The sequence below is a fragment of the Gobio gobio genome (assembly GCF_949357685.1).
Source record: "Gobio gobio genome assembly, chromosome: 5".
Taxonomy (NCBI): domain Eukaryota; kingdom Metazoa; phylum Chordata; class Actinopteri; order Cypriniformes; family Gobionidae; genus Gobio; species Gobio gobio.
The window spans coordinates 6,545,031-6,565,609 of NC_137101.1; the positions used below are offsets into that span (position 1 = coordinate 6,545,031).

General features: G+C 41.1%; 1 protein-coding gene across 1 annotated transcript in view; it reads right to left on the reverse strand.

Annotated features, from left to right (window-relative positions):
* Nucleotides 1–20,579, reverse strand: part of LOC307126755 (B-cell receptor CD22-like) — a 30,279-nt gene that overhangs the window by 1,285 nt on the left and 8,415 nt on the right. Inside the window, exons 6-11 of the mRNA XM_079817438.1 lie at nucleotides 19,693–19,959; nucleotides 15,269–15,535; nucleotides 13,985–14,251; nucleotides 9,749–10,015; nucleotides 3,696–3,992; nucleotides 2,485–2,572 (exon numbers count right to left, since the gene is read on the reverse strand). Coding sequence (XP_079673564.1) covers nucleotides 2,485–2,572; nucleotides 3,696–3,992; nucleotides 9,749–10,015; nucleotides 13,985–14,251; nucleotides 15,269–15,535; nucleotides 19,693–19,959 — 1,453 coding nt within the window. The remainder of the gene's footprint in view (nucleotides 1–2,484; nucleotides 2,573–3,695; nucleotides 3,993–9,748; nucleotides 10,016–13,984; nucleotides 14,252–15,268; nucleotides 15,536–19,692; nucleotides 19,960–20,579) is intronic.

Consider the following 20,579-nt stretch of genomic DNA (forward strand, 5'->3'; position numbering starts at 1 on the left):
ATTTTGGGTTCTACACCGTAGATGGTAAAGTAACCGTTAAAGATAACCACTTCTCTCAACATTGACGCGCAAATACCTGTGTGTGTGAACATCGTCAATAAAAAGAGAGCCGCACTTGATCCAGATCAAGTTGATAGATTAGTGTTTCTAGCAAACAATATAAAGAAATGAATTAGGCTAGGCTATAGGCCGTATTCCTGCTGCTGTTTAAGTTGTCACGTTATTGTTTGTGCCTGTTCTGATACTGTTTTTTCCACGTAGCCTTATGTTGTGATTGGCTATGCATAGTGGCACTTCATATCGATTAAGTTGATAACCTGCTGTTTCAAACATTAAGTTAACAATTTGTTTTTCCAGACAGGCTATGGCCTGAGTCCTGTTTATGACTGTCAGACTGTTAATATATTTGTGATTGAATCTCCGTTACGGTGTTATTGTTGTCATTTTTTTTGTTTCCCGGTTGGGGGGGCGGCACTCGTAGTTATTCGAATATATTTGAATACATTGCTTGATATTTGATATCCATTCGAATTCGATTTTTCTCAAAAATGACAGCCCTACAATGCTCAAAGTTCAAAGCAAAGGGAGATATTTTCTTTTAAAGAAATGTCTCGGTTACGTATGTAACCTGAAGGAAGGAACGGAGACGGGATCTATTTTCAGAGACCAATCTACTTCGAGTGTTTAAAAAAGCGGGGTTCCACACACTATTAGTTCCGCTAAATTTTTCCGATGCACATCCAGGTAGCCACCCAGGAAAGCATGGCTGTCAACTCTGAATCTTATTCAGCATGAGCACACTATTATACTCAGCATCATCATCTCCAGCGCATAACAGCCCTCTCTCCGATGCAGCAATTGACATCTGTCCTCTGCCAGAGCCACAAATTAAACGCTAGGTCCCCCCTTTTTTCAAAAAAGGACCAGCAATCCCACCTGAGCTACCAGCAGGTATGAGAGACAGTGGGCATGGCCGTCAGACTCGACGGCACACGGCGCGCTGAACGCTCAAGCCCCTACGAAAGGGGCAGGACGAACAATGCGCCGACGTGCCCATGTTCTCATGAGAGAACATGAACCACCCACGTACAAAGTCTCAGCATGCTCATGATGCGATAGAGGAGTGGGGGCCTGAATGGGCGGGGATGCCCCCCTGTAATCCTCAGGTCACCAAGCTTATTAGCCAAAGTAGCCCTTTTCTGGTGCACCAGAAAATAAACAAGATCGGGGAATAAGCAAAGGGAATCAATCCCGTTTGAGGTTTCATAGTCTGGACCGCGCATTTACCGTGCGAGTGATGCGCTGGGTTGCCATGACAACCCCCGCTGTCAGCCGGCGCTCGACGGCACACGCCGCGCTGAACGCTCAAGCCCCAGATTGTGGCCGTCAAATGAGGACAGGAAACAACCGCATCCAGAAACACACGGTTTGAATGACATCTTGAAAAAGACGCAGGGTCAAACTGTGCTCCGCTCCGTTCAGTGCCGAGGCACACAGGGGAAATGGTGCAAGCCCGCTGTGAGCACTCAAGAGGAAAACGCCCAGCAAGCTGTGAGAACAGCTGTTTGTTTTCTTCGCTTCGCGACCACCGCTGTAAAGCACCGTCACACCGACACTGGAAACAACCAGAATGGTTTCAGGAAGATCCTCTTCTTCAAGACTGTAACACTCTTCGTAGGAACACACACAAAAAGTAATGCTCGGCTCCAAAGTTGAATGCGATATGCAGCACTTCCACTTCCGTATTTATCCCCGCAACGCGGGGCGGGCCGTGGAATGCCTTTTTAAGGGAACTACTTTTTAAGGACTAGAACAAATGGCTGGTAAGGACTACACAAGCTTCCTCACGGGTTAGTGACATCACTAACCCTGAAATTTGCAAAAACCCTGCCCCCAGGAACACGCAACAAAGGGGGTGAGATTGTCATGACAGAATATGCTAATCAATGACTTGAAGATATTTAACTCCACATCAGCTACATTCAATTTATCAACTAACCCTTCAGGAACGTCCTGTCTCATTCTACATGTTGTCACTTCTTCTGGAGTCTCTCCGACTGTTGTTTGAACATAAAAGGCTGAACAGTTTCATTGCCTGTCTGCATGAGGTGATCAGAGCTGCTAACTGGAGTTCTTGAAGCTCCGCCCCGTGAGCAGCAGCTCATTTGCATTTAAAGGGACACAGAAAAACCCATTGGCAGATGTTTGTTCTTGTTTTTAATTTTGGTAGATTTTTTTTAAAACAAGACTTTAATATCTGAAGTCATTTTGCTTCTCAAGTAAATGTATCTTGATTTTAAGAATGTTTAGATATTTATACTGAAAAGCAGTGCAACTTTTGAAAACATTTACCAGAATAGCTGATCTCTGTAATGTTCATGTGAACATCTGCAGTTTAGCCTCAGCTCATTATATATTGGACCAGTTTTGTGATAATCATGTTTTCTTGTCTTTCCTCATATCTCATTGGTCAGATGTACCCACCGTTCGTAGCAGATCAACATAATGCACAAGATCATCATCGCCGATGCGCCGACAGCAGCTCCGAGCAGCACAGACGGATGGTGGAAACCTGGAAAGCAGTGTTTTATTACTCAGAGGTTGGTCTTTTAGAGCTCAGGAATTCTTAATTGAGATTTCACTGACATTTAAGTGTCTCAAATGTTTCTCAGGAAGAATAAAAACAGACCAAAATGAGTCAGTATGATGTTGCCCTACAGTACAGAGTTATAATCGTGCAATGATTTTGGTTCATACTGAGATCTCGGATATTTGATTACAGACTTTAGTGTCTTGGCAAATATGAGCATTTCTCTGGAAAAAAAGTTTCCATTTGATCTCATTGAAGTCTAGGAGAAGGGATTCCTTTTTGAAAAAGAAGTACACTTCAGAATACTTTTTAAAACAAACTAGAAAAAATTAAATACTTGTAATGTTAATTGCATGTTTCTTATAATTATAATTCAATTTATATTAATAATCAGTTAGCCAAACAAATTATTTTTGAAGTATAGGACTAAAGTAGATATTTATATGCATTTTCATAATTACTTCTATTGTCTTTGAAATATGGTTAAAGTGTACTCCCGAATACTGATAAGCATGCATGTAAACTAAATGAAACTTAAATGCCATATCTATTGAAAATTGGGTAACTTTATTTCACAATGTCCTTGTCATTATAGTAACAACTATAAAGTATGCATAATTACATGCAGCTAACCCTAAACCACACCCTAATCCTAAGAACATGTAGTTAATTATTATTACTCCATACTTAACTGTAACACGGACACCTTAAAATAGTGTAATCGGAAATTGTATGTCATGCATATTTAAATATGTTTATACTTACACATTTGTAATGAAGTTGCAATGTAGTACATTTAAATATATATTAACTTTAAATGTAATATTGAATATTACACTACAATTAAAATGAGATGCTTTTAGTATGGTAGTCAACAAAATGTATTAAAAGATAATGATTTAAATTGTGCTTTATAGTAACTTTCAATTTGGCATCATTACAAAGCGCACTTAAAATGTGTAAGAAACATTCATAAAAGTGAACTCTTGTGAACTTAAACTGCAAGTTCATTTTTTTAATAATACACTCTTAGGATAATTCAATGGGAATCTATATAGTAAAGCGCACTAGCTGTTGTTGTGCGTGTCAGAGAGGTGAATCTCACTTGTCTCTGTCTTTGTCTCTTGCGTCGATGCATCAGGATAGAGAAGAAACTGTTGGCTTGTGGTGCCGTAAGTGTTTGCACTGAAACACTGCAGAAGCGTCATGTCTGTGAGGGGCTGATGGATGGTCAGAACGCTCTTCAAGCTTGTGCTTCCTAAAATTTCATCCAAGATGGACGTGTTTGTAGAGTTAGCAAGAACATTTCCAGATAGACGCCACTCTAGTTTAGGCGCGGGATTCCCATGAGCCTCACAGACACAGATGCGTTGGTTACAAGAGCTGGTGATTTTGGGCGCAACTGAAAGAGAGAATATAATCATAAACTGTAGTTTCTGTGTAGGATCTGAGCAAAATAAAACAGCTTGAGGACCTGTAGGTTTTTCTAGCATTTAAGAAAAACATCTCACTAGGGCTTTTCACTCTTGAAATATAGTTAACCCTGGGTCTTAATAAAAACCGGATGAACAAAATCCTGGGTTATCTTGCTTCACCTTTCACATTTAATCATGGGTAAACGTTCTTATTTGTATATTTGCGGAGTCAGTGTCATTGGATTGGATGAACATGCCACATTGCGCATCCTCGTATTATATATTGTTAACAGAACTATCAGGTTTATCCTAAATGGGCTTTTCATTTATAAAGGTAAGAATGAAATGGTCTCTTCTTCACACCAATTGTTGCGTTTTCTGTCATCATTTGACAATTTCCCTTCAAACGCTGAACCACTGTGTATACAACGCCCATGACTGTTTATGGCATGTAAATTAGGGCTGTCAATAGATTAAAAAATGTAATCGCGATTAATCACACACTTAGTGTGAAATAAAGCATACACCATTAATCTCATTAAACACGTTAATTTTGTCATAACTTGCTATATCCAAAGTAAACAATCAGATTGAACGGTGATTCTCACAAAGCTGTTTTTTCTGCAAGCTTCAAGGATCATTGGAGATGCCAAAATGACACCAAATAACCAAATATAAGGAGTCCATATAATTATATTATATAAGAAATGTATACACACCATGAAAAAAAACGTTACAGAATTCACAGTGCATAGTGTGTGTACAGAGCAACAACAACGAGATTGTTTTCATTTTAGAGTCAAGCTGCGATAACGAACAGGACCACACAGAGATGCCCAAAAACTCCTAAATCAACCGCTTTGACTGCTTCCTTAATAAACACAACAACGTACACATAACAAATCAAACATTATCCTTCCTGAGTGTGTGTGGAAACAACGAGAATGTACTGAAATGTGTCTGTACATGAATGCAGCGTAGTGTTGTCAAAAGTACTGACCGCGATACCAATTCGGTACTGAAATTAAAAAAATGTGACACTGAGTGCTGTTTGGCGGAATCGTAAACACCTTTGACTGGCTCTCGCACAATAATATTGGCCCCCCCAAAACAATGGTATGGGAAAAACTGCATGCCAACGGAGCGCGTGATCTTTGAGATTCAAATACTGAGGCAATCCATGCGTCAACGCCCACACATCAACTCAAATAAACACATCAAGTTGTGCTATTATTCATCTACATCGTTTTGAGACACGTTGAGGAATAATCCTGGAATAATTCTCATGAAAAGCATGTTCTGTTCAGAGCAACGGATTCAGCAGCTGATTGTGATAGGCTAAGTTTATTCTGTTAGCATCTGTGAATATTAAACGCAAAAATACTGTTTAAATATGACTCCTGCTGCAACATAAAATGTCATAGATCCAAGACTGTTTAGACAATATTTATTTGGCCTGTTTTGGACAGATTATAACCAATGTTCCCTCTAATTTCTTTTCTCGCTGAGCAAACCTTTTCTCTATTGGGCGGACATTTTGGTCACCTGAGCAAAAACGTCTCGGTTACGTATGTAACCCCCGTTCCCTGAGGAGGGAACGGAGACGTAACGTTAGTGACTAACGAATGGGGGTTTCCCCTAGAAGCCAATCATCTTCGAGATCTTAGAAAACGCCCAATGGCAGTGCCAATGCCATGGGCATGCGGAATTTGCATGCGGAACTCCGCCCCACCGCGTGGGTATATAAGGAAGTACGCTGGCAATATCGCATTATGTTTACCTGCTGAGGAGCCAAGACTGAACTCTCGGCCGTTCCAGCGGTACAGCGGATGTGGCAGAGGGACGTTACGTCTCCGTTCCCACCTCAGGGAACGAGGGTTACATACGTAACCGAGACGTTCCCGTTCGTTCAGTCACTATGACGTAGTGAACGGGGGTCCCAATAAAATCATGCCACTCGGATGTCTTCCAGTGCCCTGCGTAAGTGCGAGTGCCCTGTCGTAAGGCTAGTATGGACGAAGGGCTTCCACAGACCTCTACCAAGGTACACTGGGAAGCATATTCTAGGTGGAGATATGCCAAGACGCCTACCCATAGGGAGGACTTAGAGAGTACACATATGACCCGCTGCGGGCTGCATATGGAGGACTCTGGGGAACCAGTGGAAGGTGAATTTTTAACCCCAGGGGTGGCAAGGCTTGCCAAGGGAAAGACACCTGCTCAAGGAGGCTTACGGTGGAAATACACGTGTGGGGGTCGCCAGAGGGGAACCATGCACACGGGGCACCTGGCCGGACATGAGGGTCTGGGCTCATAGAGGGCAGACTTACTGGTGTCGGCGTCAACAGTGCTTCCGGGAAGCTCACCTGAGGAGAATATCACACGTATCCAGTCCGTGGAGTAGAATGGCGAGCAAGCAAAGACACCTGAGCCTAGTCCATTACCGGCCAGTAGTAGAGGCGAGTACATAGTCGGACACAGGCTCCACTTGGAGATTGTAGAATCTAGCGAATTTGTTCGGTGTCGCCCAGCCTGCAGCTCTGCAGATGTCTGTTAGTGAGGCGCCATGCGCTAAGGCCCAAGAGGAGGCCACGCTCCAAGTGAAGTGTGCCCTGACCCCAAGGGGTCATGGACGACCCTGCTGCTGGTAAGCCAAAACAATGGTGTCCACTATCCAGTGAGACAGCCTTTCCCTTCCGCTCTCCACCATAACAGACAAAGAGCTGGTCTGAGGTCCTGAAACACTGCGTCCTGTCTATGTAAGCGCGGAGAGCGTGTACTGGACAGCGCAGTGCCAAGACTGGGTCTGCCTCCTCCAAAGGCAGTGCTTGCAGGTTCACCACCTGATCCCTGAACGTGGTGGTGGGAACCTTGGGCACATATTTGCGTAGGCCCCGCGGCCAGCTGTGTGCCAGAGCATCCATGCCGAGCGTGCCCTCGGTCAGGGAAAAAAAACAGGCAGTCAGTGGGAAGAGTCTCCATTCTCCAGGAAGTGGCTGAAACCGTGAGAGCTTGTGGGCTGCACGGTTCAGTTCTCCCAGGATATGGACAGCACGAAGGGACCTCAGATGCTTCTGACTCCATTGAACGAGATGGCGGGCGAGTTGAGACATACAGCGGGAGCGTAGACTAGCCTGGTGGTTGATGTACGCTACTGACCATGTAGTCTGACCGGACTAGTACATGTTGACCCTTCAGCAACGCTCGGAAGCGGTGCAGGGTGAACCGTACTGCCAGCAACTCGAGGCAATTGACATGCAGGAGGCGCTGGGGTCCTGTCCAGGAGCCTGCGGCAGCACGTCCATTGCACATGGCACCCCAGCCCGTGGAGGAGGCATCTGCTGATACAACAATATGCCTGGAAACTCGTTCTAGGGCACCCTGGCCCGTACTGGAGCGCGTACTGGACAGCGCAGTGCCAAGGCTGGGTCTGCCTCCTCCAAAGGCAGCGCTTGCAGGTTCACCACCTGGTCCCTGAACGGAGTGGTGGGAACCTTGGGCACATATCTAGGCCGGGGTCTCAGGATCACGTGAGAGTTGGCTGGCTGAACTTCTTGGCGAGAAGAACACCAGGTGACGAAGAGGTTCCACTTCAACGCGTAGGCGTGTCGTGTAGACTCTGCCCTAGTGGAAGTGATGGTAGCCACCACTGGAGGTGGTAGGGTACTCAAACCTGTCGCGTCCCATCCAGGAGCCTCACGTGGAGGTTCCACAGATTGGGGACGCGGGTGCCCTAGGGTGCCCCGTCTCTGAGTGAGGAGGTCCTGTCTCAGAGGAATAGGCCAGGGAAGGGCTGTCTGAATGCCATGCCCATTTCGGGACTCGTTCGCGAAGCCAGTGCTGAAGCGGTCTCATATGAAGCAATCCGAGCGCCGTTACCGCGCTGGTAAGCTGCACGCACATGGCGACCGAGTTGAAAACCAAACCGAGAAAAGAGATCCTCTGCACGGGGCAGAGTTTGCTCTTCTCCCAGTTGACCCAAAGGCCCAGATGGGCAAAGTGCTGGAGGACTAGGTCTCTCTGTTTGCACCCTGCTCTCGAGAGTGACTCAGTATGAGCCAGTCGCCGAGGTAGTTCAGGATGCGAACCCCGTGCTGCCAGGGCTACCTCGACAGACGTCGTGAAGTCACGAGGGGACAGAGCTAGCCCGAATGGGAGGACCGCGTACTGAAATGCCCGCCCCTCGAAGCAAACCGTAGGAACGGTCTGCATCGAGTTAGGATGGAGACATGGAAGTAAGCGTCCTTCAGGTCGATCGCCACAACCAATCTACTGGACGAACACATTCGAGAAGGTGTTCGCTGTCAACATCCTGAACGGAAGCCTGTGAAGGGATCGGTTCAGGACGGGCAGATCCAGGATTGGCCGTAACCCACCAGTTTTCTAGGTTACAATGAAGTAAGGGCTGAGGAAGCTGGACTTCATTTCGGCTGGAGGGACAGGCTCGATCGCACCCTTCGCCAGTAGGGTGGTAACCTCTGCACGCATGACTGGGGCATTGGGCCCCACCATGGTGGGCGGACTCCCTGGAAGCGGGGAGGAGCCTGCGCGAACTGAATCGCGTAGCCGAGCCTGATGGTCTTCGCGACCCAGCGGACAGTCCCTGAAGTTGTAGCCAGGCTCCCAGGAACTGCCTTTGATAGTTTATGAAGCCCTAAGTCTGTGAGTATTTCTAGAGGAAGTATATCTACTTTGCTATAGTCTTTGTGTATTGTCCGTTTTAGCTTAATGTATGTTGTACTAATAGAGGATAATTAGCGATTAGAGATTACGATTAGCATCTCTCCATTGACATCCATGTTAAAGTTAGCTTAAATGCTTACTAATACTTTTTACAAAAAAGATTGGAAAGATCCTTACTTAGGGCATCTCTCTACTCTGGTTTCCTGGGTCTTTATTTCATGGATCTTATGTTACCTATCTGCTACGCTAAACTGTTAAAGCAAGAGCAGAATAGTTGGACACCAAATAACATTAGACCCCATTGACTTCTTTTTTATTAATGAAAAAAAAAAAACTCAAAAAAAGAAATTAAGAAAGTAAATCATACCGGGATAACTTAGTTTTGTGTGAACTAACTCTCCCTTTAATTCAAGTTATAATAAAACACTTGTAAGCAATGTGCATGCTCTGCTTTGAGTTTTTGCATGTACTTTTTAAAGTGTGGTTCTGACACTTTTTTGTACACCTCTTTTAACAGAAGTACAATTTTAGAGATGTGAAAATGTTTGTGGTATAATGAACCCCCCCCCCCCCCCCCATGTTCTGCACTGTTACGTCGTACATTACTCATCTAATCACATTTCCCATTACTTTAGCGTACAGCGACTGACTCTGATGTTCAAGGAATTTTAGAGATTTTGAGATGTCGGTTACAGAAAATAATCGTGTCTCTATTAAATATGTCATAATGTCTCGTGCCCAAGAATTGTGTTAGAATTATAAAATGGGCAATGTCCAAAACTTGGACATGTTGCTCTATAACATGAGCTTTTACAAAAGGGGAACCAAATCTCCTGTGGTCTTTCCATATACATTTTCTGTAAATGAAGAAAACACCCATGCAAAAGCACCACAGTGTTACACACATTTCACAGCGTTTCTACTAAGCTACCGAACTGCAGCCTACTGTACGTCAGCCTGTCATACACTATTTTTTATGATTGCCAGTATGCACACTTTATATAAGATATTAAACCATATTTTGATTGTGAGTAAATGAGAACTGACTCATGATACTCACACTGGACGTCCAGCAGCACTGATGCGTTCTGCGCACCGTGTTCGTTCTGAGCTCTACAGACGTATCGTCCTCTGTGTGTCGAGTCGGTGTTGCTGATGGTCAGGTTCTGTCCGGTCTGCTCTGGTTTCAGGGGATCTTCAGTGTCTCTGTACCAGGTGTAGTTGAGTACCGGTGGGTTTGCATCACTGCTGCAGCTCAGATTTACTGAACGGCCCTCCATAACAAAACCAGATAGACTGACATGCACAGATGTGTTTTTAGGAGCATCTAATGGAGGAGAAAATTTAGGCCATCAAACATTTTTAAAAGTAAAGTCATGAATTAACTGCTATTAAAAACTCTTATGTATGTATGCAAAGTAATTAGTTAAAATTAAAAATGCTTTTTAAATAGTACACATTTTCTCATCCATGTAAAAAGGGTCTGCTGTCAGCAGTTTAAACGACTACAAATTACAGATTAATAAAGTCATGTTTATTATATTTGCTTTGCATGTAGTTCCTTTTGTCCTCTGTGCATTTACAAGCCTAGTAAAGGATGAACAAACTGTTAAAATGAAGATCATTTATAGTAACGTTGATAATGCTATGTGCAAAGCAAGTGACTTTAAATCTTTGTGATTAAAGTAACAGTGAAGGTTTTATATACAGGTGCTGGTCATATAATTAGAAAAAAGTTGATTTATTTCACTAAAATTTCATTCCATTCAAAAAGTGAAACTTGTATATTATATTCATTCATTACACACAGACTGATATATTTCAAATGTTTATTTCTTTTAATTTTGATGATTATAACTGACAACTAAGGAAAATCCCAAATTCAGTATCAATAGAATATTACTTAAGACCAATACAAAGAAAAGATTTTTAGAAATCTTGGCCAACTGAAAAGTATGAGCATGTACAGCACTCAATACTTAGTTGGGGCTCCTTTTGCCTGAATTATTGCAGCAATGTGGCGTGGCATGGAGTCGATCAGTCTGCGGCACTGCTCAGGTGTTATGAGAGCCCGGGGGCCTCATTTATAAAACTTGTGGCGTACAGATGAAACATAGGACGTGCGTACGCACAGAAATATTCGGATTTATAAAACCGTGCGCACACACAACCCTACGCAGTTTTCCCTTAATAAATCACAATCAATTCTAATTGTAGCGCAGCTTTTGCGGCTTCATGTCACGCCCATAGTTGCCCATAAATAGTCTGTGAAACGCCCACAAGTTAATATTCATCGATTGCGAAATCATGGCAAACACAGAGAGGAAATAAAAAAAACGTAACTTCACTCAATGTGAAGTAGAAGTTATTGTTGGCGAGGTTGAAAAGAGGAGAAAAATGTTGTTTTGGAGGGCACAGTGTGGGCATTACTAGTGCCAAAAAGGCACTTGAGTGGCAAAAGGTTGCAGACGCCGTAAATGCTGTAGCCTCACAACCTCGGACCGTGGCCGAAATAAAAAAGAAGTGGTCGGACATCAAAGTCGAGGCAAAAAAGCGTCTAGTGCTCCATCACCAGAGTGTGTCCTCGTTTGCCAGCAAGTCTTCTTGCTGTCTGAAGATGCGTTCACTCCGAATCCTTCCATTTGCCACATCTTCTAAGGGTGCAAGATCAGCCATTGTGCGTCATTACGCATTGTGATCGGGCATTTTATTACCATCCATTTAATTGAATCTGATAAGCTACAGATGTCGGTTATAATCTACGTGGAAATGGGAAATAATTCAGTGCAAATGTAATGTCTTGCAGCTTTCTGAATGGTTGAGACATACGTCATACGTTATTTTATCAAAAATAAAACTAAAGGCATATGCATGAATACCATGATTCTGTAGCTGATGAAGAAATTTTACTATGAAAACAACTTTCCCCAGTGGACAATTAATCTATCTATCTATCTATCTATCTATCTATCTATCTATCTATCTATCTATCTATCTATCTATCTATCTATCTATCTATCTATCTATCTGTCTGTCTGTCTGTCTGTCTGTCTGTCTGTCTGTCTGTCTGTCTGTCTGTCTGTCTGTCTGTCTGTCTGTCTGTCTGTCTGTCTGTCTGTCTGTCTGTCTGTCTGTCTGTCTGTCTGTCTGTCTGTCTGTCTGTCTGTCTAATTATCTATCTATCTGTCTATCTAATTGCATCTATATCTATGCTCAGCCAGACGGACACATTGACGAGAATATCAGTTTTGTACATAAGCTATTTCGTTCTGTTTACCATATTTATGAGGATGAATTGCATAACATGCCAATATTATTGCAGAACATATTTCTGCACATATACATATACATGTATACATATACATATTTTCTGCACATTTTTTTTGGCAAATATGTGTTAATTTGCATTTCTGTTGTAATTTCGTTTGATTTAGTTTGTTTTACACTGCAGATCGATCAAACGGGTGTTCGTGTAGGCTGTTAATTGTAAGACTTGCTTTGTGAAGTCTTCATGTTATTTATGAGAGGCAGTATTGCCATTTCTTTTACACAATGGTCTGCAGTTTCACACACTTTCTTCCACACGTATTTCTTCCATCTGCCGACGGTGTCGCCATTTCTCATTTCACCCGTTTTTGTGCCTACGCCTGGGTCAGAGCTTGAGTGAAGGACCGCACATTTTCCCGTCAAGTTTGCTTTTTATAAATACCAATTATTGCATAGAGAGCGGTGTATGCCTTCTTTTGTGCGTACGCAACGTTTATAAATGAGGCCCCAGGTTTCTCTGATAGTGGCCTTCAGCTGTTCTGCATTGTTGGGTTTGGCATAATCGCATCTTCCTCTTCACAATACCCCATAGATTTTCTATGGGGTTAAGGTCAGGCGAGTTTGCTGGCCAAATAAGAACAGGGATACCATGGTCCTTAAACCAGGTACTGGTTGCTTTGGCACTGTGTGCAGGTGCCAAGTCCTGTTGGAAAATGGAATCTGCATCTCCATAAAGTTGGTCAGCAGCAGGAAGCATAAAGTGCTCTAAAACTTCCTAGTATACGGCTGCGTTGACCTTGGACCTCAGAAAACACAGTGGACCAACACCAGCAGATGACATGGCACCCCAAACCATCACTGACTGTGGAAACTTTACACTGGACCTCAAGCAACGTGGAAGGTGTTCCTCTCCTCTCTTCCTCCAGACTCTGGAGCCCTGATTTCCAAAGGAAATGCAAAATTGACTTTCATCAGAGAACATAACTTTGGAGCACTCGGCATCAGTCCAGTCCTTTTTGTCTTTAGCCCAGGCGAGACGCTTCTGACGCTGTCTGTTGTTCAAGAGTGGCTTGACACAAGGAGTGCGACAGCTGAAACCCATGTCTTGCATACGTCTGTGCATAGTGGTTCTTGAAGCACTGACTCCAGCTGCAGTCTACTCTTTGTGAATCTTCCCCACATTTTTGAATGGGTTTTGTTTCACAATCCTCTCCAGGGTGTGGTTATCCATATTGCTTGTACACTTTTTTTCTACCGCATCTTTTCCTTCCCTCTCTATTAATATGCTTTGACGCAGAGCTCTGTGAACAGCCAGCCTCTATTGCAATGACCTTTTGTGTCTTGCCCTCCTTGTGCAAGGTGTCAGTGGTCATCTTTTGGACAACTGTCAAGTCAGCAGTCTTCCCCATGATTGTGTAGCCTACAGAACTATACTGAGAGACAATTAAAGGCCTTTGCAGGTGTTTTGAGTTAATTAGCTGATTAGAGTGTGGCACCAGGTGTCTTCAATATTTAACCTTTTCACAATATTCTAATTTTCTGAGATCCTGAATTTGGGATTTTCCTTAGTTGTCAGTTATAATCATCAAAATGAAAAGAAATAAACATTTAAAATATATCAGTCTGTGTGTAATGAATGAATATAATGTACAAGTTTCACTTTTTGAATGGAATGAAATTGTAGTGAAATAAATCAACTTTTTGATGATATTCTAATTATATGACAAGCACATGTATATATAATTTATGTATGTAAAAAACAATGATATAAAACCTTCACTATAACTTTACTTTCAAATATTTAAAGTAAAATGGAAGGTTTTATATTTAAAAATATATATAAAATATGATTTAATATATTAATATTTTGTGTATTTATTCACTCTATTCCTCTCTCTTTGCATATAAAATAAACCATATGTAATATGTTATATACTTATAGTATAGTATATGTATGTATTAAGTGTAAAATCTCCAGTCTGATGTACTAATGATTGTGAGTAAATGAGAACAGACTCCTGATACTCACACTGGACGTCCAGGAGCACTGATGCGTTCTGAGCGCCGTGTTCATTCTGAGCTCTACAGACGTATCGTCCGCTGTGTGTCGGGTCGGTGTTGTTGATGGTCAGGTTTTGTCCGGTCTGCACTGGTTTCAGGGGATCTTCAGTGTCTCTGTACCAGGTGTAGTTGAGCACCGGTGGGTTTGCATCACTGCTGCAGCTCAGAGTCACTGAACCGCCCTCCAGAACAAAACCAGATGGACTGACATGTGCAGATGTGTTTTTAGGAGCATCTAATGGAGGAGAAAAGAATTTAGGCCATACATTTAAAAAAAAGTAATCATGAATCAACTGCTATGAAAAAACTCTTATGTAAGTATGTGAAGTGATTAGTTAAAATTAAAAATGCTTTTTAAATAGTACACATTTTCTCATCCATGTAAAAAGGGTCTGCTGTCAGCAGTTTAAACGACTACAAGTTATAAATTAAAGTCATGTTTATTATATTTGCATGTAGTTCCTGTTGTCCTCTGCATTTACAAGCCTAGTAAAGAATGAAAAATCAAAGCTGTTTAATTGAAAATAATTTATAGTAACTGTTGATCATGCTTCTAAGTGTAATATAAAACCTTCACTATAACGTTACTTCTAAATATTTAAGTGAAGATTTTATAATATTACTTATTTAGAAAATAAATTATATGCAATATTTTATATACTTATTGTATATATGTGCATGCCCATTTAAATCATGTGCAAAGGGCACGTGCCCCCTCAGATTTTTTGGCAAATTTTTAGGCTATTTTAAAAAAAAAAAAAATTCTACATTTGATGAGTTCCTCTTTGAAGCTCACAGTCACACCAGTGTGATTATAAATAATGCTTAGTGCATCACATGATCAACTGCTAAATTCAAATGTGCATTCGTGTGTTGGCGCTGAGTCAGAGACGCACACACTCAATATATATCACACCTGTTGAGTGTTTTCAAACATATCATCTTTTCATTTTATGCTTCTGACACTTAAATACAGAAACATTTATATTTTGCAAAATATACACTGATGTCTATCAGCAATATGATGACATTGTTGTAATTATTACAGTGAAAGCTTAAGTAAAGTTTTATTATAAATAATAGAAGTTATTTTTATTTGGAGGTTGTTTTTTCCACATGAAACCGCTCTACTGACCTCCCCGCTTGCCCCCTCAAAAATACTATACTAATACGCCCCTGTATGTGTGTATATAATCTCCAGTCTGATGTACAAATGATTGTGAGTAAATGAGAACAGACTCCTGATACTCACACTGGACGTCCAGCAGCACTGATGCGTTCTGAGCGCCGTGTTTGTTCTGAGCTGTACAGACGTATCGTCCGCTGTGTGTCGGGTCGGTGTTGTTGATGGTCAGGTTCTGTCCGGTCTGCACTGGTTTCAGGGGATCTTCAGTGTCTCTGTACCAGGTGTAGTTGAGCACCGGTGGGTTTGCATCACTGCTGCAGCTCAGAGTCACTGAACCGCCCTCCACAACTAAACCAGATGGACTGACATGTGCAGATGTGTTTTTAGGAGCATCTAATGGAGGAGAAAATTTAGGCCATCAAACATTTTTAAAAGTAAAGTCATGAATTAACTGCTATTAAAAACTCTTATGTATGTATGCAAAGTAATTAGTTAAAATTAAAAATGCTTTTTAAATAGTACACATTTTCTCATCCATGTAAAAAGGGTCTGCTGTCAGCAGTTTAAACGACTACAAATTACAGATTAATAAAGTCATGTTTATTATATTTGCTTTGCATGTAGTTCCTTTTGTCCTCTGTGCATTTACAAGCCTAGTAAAGGATGAACAAACTGTTAAAATGAAGATCATTTATAGTAACGTTGATAATGCTATGTGCAAAGCAAGTGACTTTAAATCTTTGTAATTAAAGTAACAGTGAAGGTTTTATATACAGGTGCTGGTCATATAATTAGAAAAAAGTTGATTTATTTCACTAAAATTTCATTCCATTCAAAAAGTGAAACTTGTATATTATATTCATTCATTACACACAGACTGATATATTTCAAATGTTTATTTCTTTTAATTTTGATGATTATAACTGACAACTAAGGAAAATCCCAAATTCAGTATCAATAGAATATTACTTAAGACCAATACAAAGAAAAGATTTTTAGAAATCTTGGCCAACTGAAAAGTATGAGCATGTACAGCACTCAATACTTAGTTGGGGCTCCTTTTGCCTGAATTATTGCAGCAATGTGGCGTGGCATGGAGTCGATCAGTCTGCGGCACTGCTCAGGTGTTATGAGAGCCCGGGGGCCTCATTTATAAAACTTGTGGCGTACAGATGAAGCATAGGACGTGCGTACGCACAGAAATATTCGGATTTATAAAACCGTGCGCACACACAACCCTACGCAGTTTTCCCTTAATAAATCACAATCAATTCTAATTGTAGCGCAGCTTTTGCGGCTCCATGTCACGCCCATAGTTGCCCATAAATAGTCTGTGAAACGCCCACAAGTTAATATTCATCGATTGCGAAATCATGGCAAACACAGAGAGGAAATAAAAAAAACGTAACTTCACTCAATGTGAAGTAGAAGTTATTGTTGGCGAGGTTGAAAAGAGGAGAAAAATGTTGTTTTGGAGGGCACAGTGTGGGCATTACTAGTGCCAAAAAGGCACTTGAGTGGCAAAAGGTTGCAGACGCCGTAAATGCTGTAGCCTCACAACCTCGGACCGTGGCCGAAATAAAAAAGAAGTGGTCGGACATCAAAGTCGAGGCAAAAAAGCGTCTAGTGCTCCATCACCAGAGTGTGTCCTCGTTTGCCAGCAAGTCTTCTTGCTGTCTGAAGATGCGTTCACTCCGAATCCTTCCATTTGCCACATCTTCTAAGGGTGCAAGATCAGCCATTGTGCGTCATTACGCATTGTGATCGGGCATTTTATTACCATCCATTTAATTGAATCTGATAAGCTACAGATGTCGGTTATAATCTACGTGGAAATGGGAAATAATTCAGTGCAAATGTAATGTCTTGCAGCTTTCTGAATGGTTGAGACATACGTCATACGTTATTTTATCAAAAATAAAACTAAAGGCATATGCATGAATACCATGATTCTGTAGCTGATGAAGAAATTTTACTATGAAAACAACTTTCCCCAGTGGACAATTAATCTATCTATCAATCTATCTATCTATCTATCTATCTATCTATCTATCTATCTATCTATCTATCTATCTATCTATCTATCTATCTATCTATCTATCTATCTATCTATCTATCTATCTATCTATCTATCTATCTATCTGTCTGTCTGTCTGTCTGTCTGTCTGTCTGTCTGTCTGTCTGTCTGTCTGTCTGTCTGTCTGTCTGTCTGTCTGTCTGTCTGTCTGTCTGTCTGTCTGTCTGTCTGTCTGTCTGTCTGTCTGTCTGTCTGTCTGTCTGTCTGTCTGTCTGTCTGTCTGTCTGTCTGTCTGTCTGTCTGTCTGTCTGTCTGTCTGTCTGTCTGTCTGTCTGTCTGTCTGTCTGTCTGTCTGTCTGTCTGTCTGTCTGTCTGTCTGTCTGTCTGTCTGTCTGTCTGTCTGTCTAATTATCTATCTATCTGTCTATCTAATTGCATCTATATCTATGCTCAGCCAGACGGACACATTGACGAGAATATCAGTTTTGTACATAAGCTATTTCGTTCTGTTTACCATATTTATGAGGATGAATTGCATAACATGCCAATATTATTGCAGAACATATTTCTGCACATATACATATACATGTATACATATACATATTTTCTGCACATTTTTTTTGGCAAATATGTGTTAATTTGCATTTCTGTTGTAATTTCGTTTGATTTAGTTTGTTTTACACTGCAGATCGATCAAACGGGTGTTCGTGTAGGCTGTTAATTGTAAGACTTGCTTTGTGAAGTCTTCATGTTATTTATGAGAGGCAGTATTGCCATTTCTTTTACACAATGGTCTGCAGTTTCACACACTTTCTTCCACACGTATTTCTTCCATCTGCCGACGGTGTCGCCATTTCTCATTTCACCCGTTTTTGTGCCTACGCCTGGGTCAGAGCTTGAGTGAAGGACCGCACATTTTCCCGTCAAGTTTGCTTTTTATAAATACCAATTATTGCATAGAGAGCGGTGTATGCCTTCTTTTGTGCGTACGCAACGTTTATAAATGAGGCCCCAGGTTTCTCTGATAGTGGCCTTCAGCTGTTCTGCATTGTTGGGTTTGGCATAATCGCATCTTCCTCTTCACAATACCCCATAGATTTTCTATGGGGTTAAGGTCAGGCGAGTTTGCTGGCCAAATAAGAACAGGGATACCATGGTCCTTAAACCAGGTACTGGTTGCTTTGGCACTGTGTGCAGGTGCCAAGTCCTGTTGGAAAATGGAATCTGCATCTCCATAAAGTTGGTCAGCAGCAGGAAGCATAAAGTGCTCTAAAACTTCCTAGTATACGGCTGCGTTGACCTTGGACCTCAGAAAACACAGTGGACCAACACCAGCAGATGACATGGCACCCCAAACCATCACTGACTGTGGAAACTTTACACTGGACCTCAAGCAACGTGGAATGTGTTCCTCTCCTCTCTTCCTCCAGACTCTGGAGCCCTGATTTCCAAAGGAAATGCAAAATTGACTTTCATCAGAGAACATAACTTTGGAGCACTCGGCATCAGTCCAGTCCTTTTTGTCTTTAGCCCAGGCGAGACGCTTCTGACGCTGTCTGTTGTTCAAGAGTGGCTTGACACAAGGAGTGCGACAGCTGAAACCCATGTCTTGCATACGTCTGTGCATAGTGGTTCTTGAAGCACTGACTCCAGCTGCAGTCTACTCTTTGTGAATCTTCCCCACATTTTTGAATGGGTTTTGTTTCACAATCCTCTCCAGGGTGTGGTTATCCATATTGCTTGTACACTTTTTTTCTACCGCATCTTTTCCTTCCCTCTCTATTAATATGCTTTGACGCAGAGCTCTGTGAACAGCCAGCCTCTATTGCAATGACCTTTTGTGTCTTGCCCTCCTTGTGCAAGGTGTCAGTGGTCATCTTTTGGACAACTGTCAAGTCAGCAGTCTTCCCCATGATTGTGTAGCCTACAGAACTATACTGAGAGACAATTAAAGGCCTTTGCAGGTGTTTTGAGTTAATTAGCTGATTAGAGTGTGGCACCAGGTGTCTTCAATATTTAACCTTTTCACAATATTCTAATTTTCTGAGATCCTGAATTTGGGATTTTCCTTAGTTGTCAGTTATAATCATCAAAATGAAAAGAAATAAACATTTAAAATATATCAGTCTGTGTGTAATGAATGAATATAATGTACAAGTTTCACTTTTTGAATGGAATGAAATTGTAGTGAAATAAATCAACTTTTTGATGATATGCTAATTATATGACAAGCACATGTATATATAATTTATGTATGTAAAAAACAATGATATAAAACCTTCACTATAACTTTACTTTCAAATATTTAAAGTAAAATGGAAGGTTTTATATTTAAAAATATATATAAAATATGATTTAATATATTAATATTTTGTGTATTTATTCACTCTATTCCTCTCTCTTTGCATATAAAATAAACCATATGTAATATGTTATATACTTATAGTATAGTATATGTATGTATTAAGTGTAAAATCTCCAGTCTGATGTACTAATGATTGTGAGTAAATGAGAACAGACTCCTGATACTCACACTGGACGTCCAGCAGCACTGATGCGTTCTGAGCGCCGTGTTTGTTCTGAGCTCTACAGACGTATCGTCCGCTGTGTGTCGGGTCGGTGTTGTTGATGGTCAGGTTCTGTCCGGTCTGCTCTGGTTTCAGGGGATCTTCAGTGTCTCTGTACCAGGTGTAGTTGAGCACCGGAGGGTTTGCATCACTGCTGCAGCTCAGAGTCACTGAACCGCCCTCCACAACAAAACCAGATGGACTGACATGTGCAGATGTGTTTTTAGGAGCATCTAATGGAGGAGAAAAGAATTTAGGCCATACATTTAAAAAAAAGTAATCATGAATCAACTGCTATGAAAAAACTCTTATGTAAGTATGTGAAGTGATTAGTTAAAATTAAAAATGCTTTTTAAATAGTACACATTTTCTCATCCATGTAAAAAGGGTCTGCTGTCAGCAGTTTAAATGACTACAAGTTATAAATTAAAGTCATGTTTATTATATTTGCATGTAGTTCCTGTTGTCCTCTGCATTTACAAGCCTAGTAAAGGATGAAAAATCAAAGCTGTTTAATTGAAAATAATTTATAGTAACTGTTAATAATGCTTCTAAGTGTAATATAAAACATTCACTATAACGTTACTTCTAAATATTTAAGTGAAGATTTTATAATATTACTTATTTAGAAAATAAATTATATGCAATATTTTATATACTTATTGTATATATGTGCATGCCCATTTAACTCATGTGCAAAGGGCACGTGCCCCCTCAAATTTTTAGGCTATTTTTTTTTAATTAATTTTTTTACATTTGATAAGTTCCTCTTTGAAGCTCACAGTCACACCAGTGTTATTATAAATAACGCTTAGTGCATCACATGATCAACTGCTAAATTCAAATGTGCATT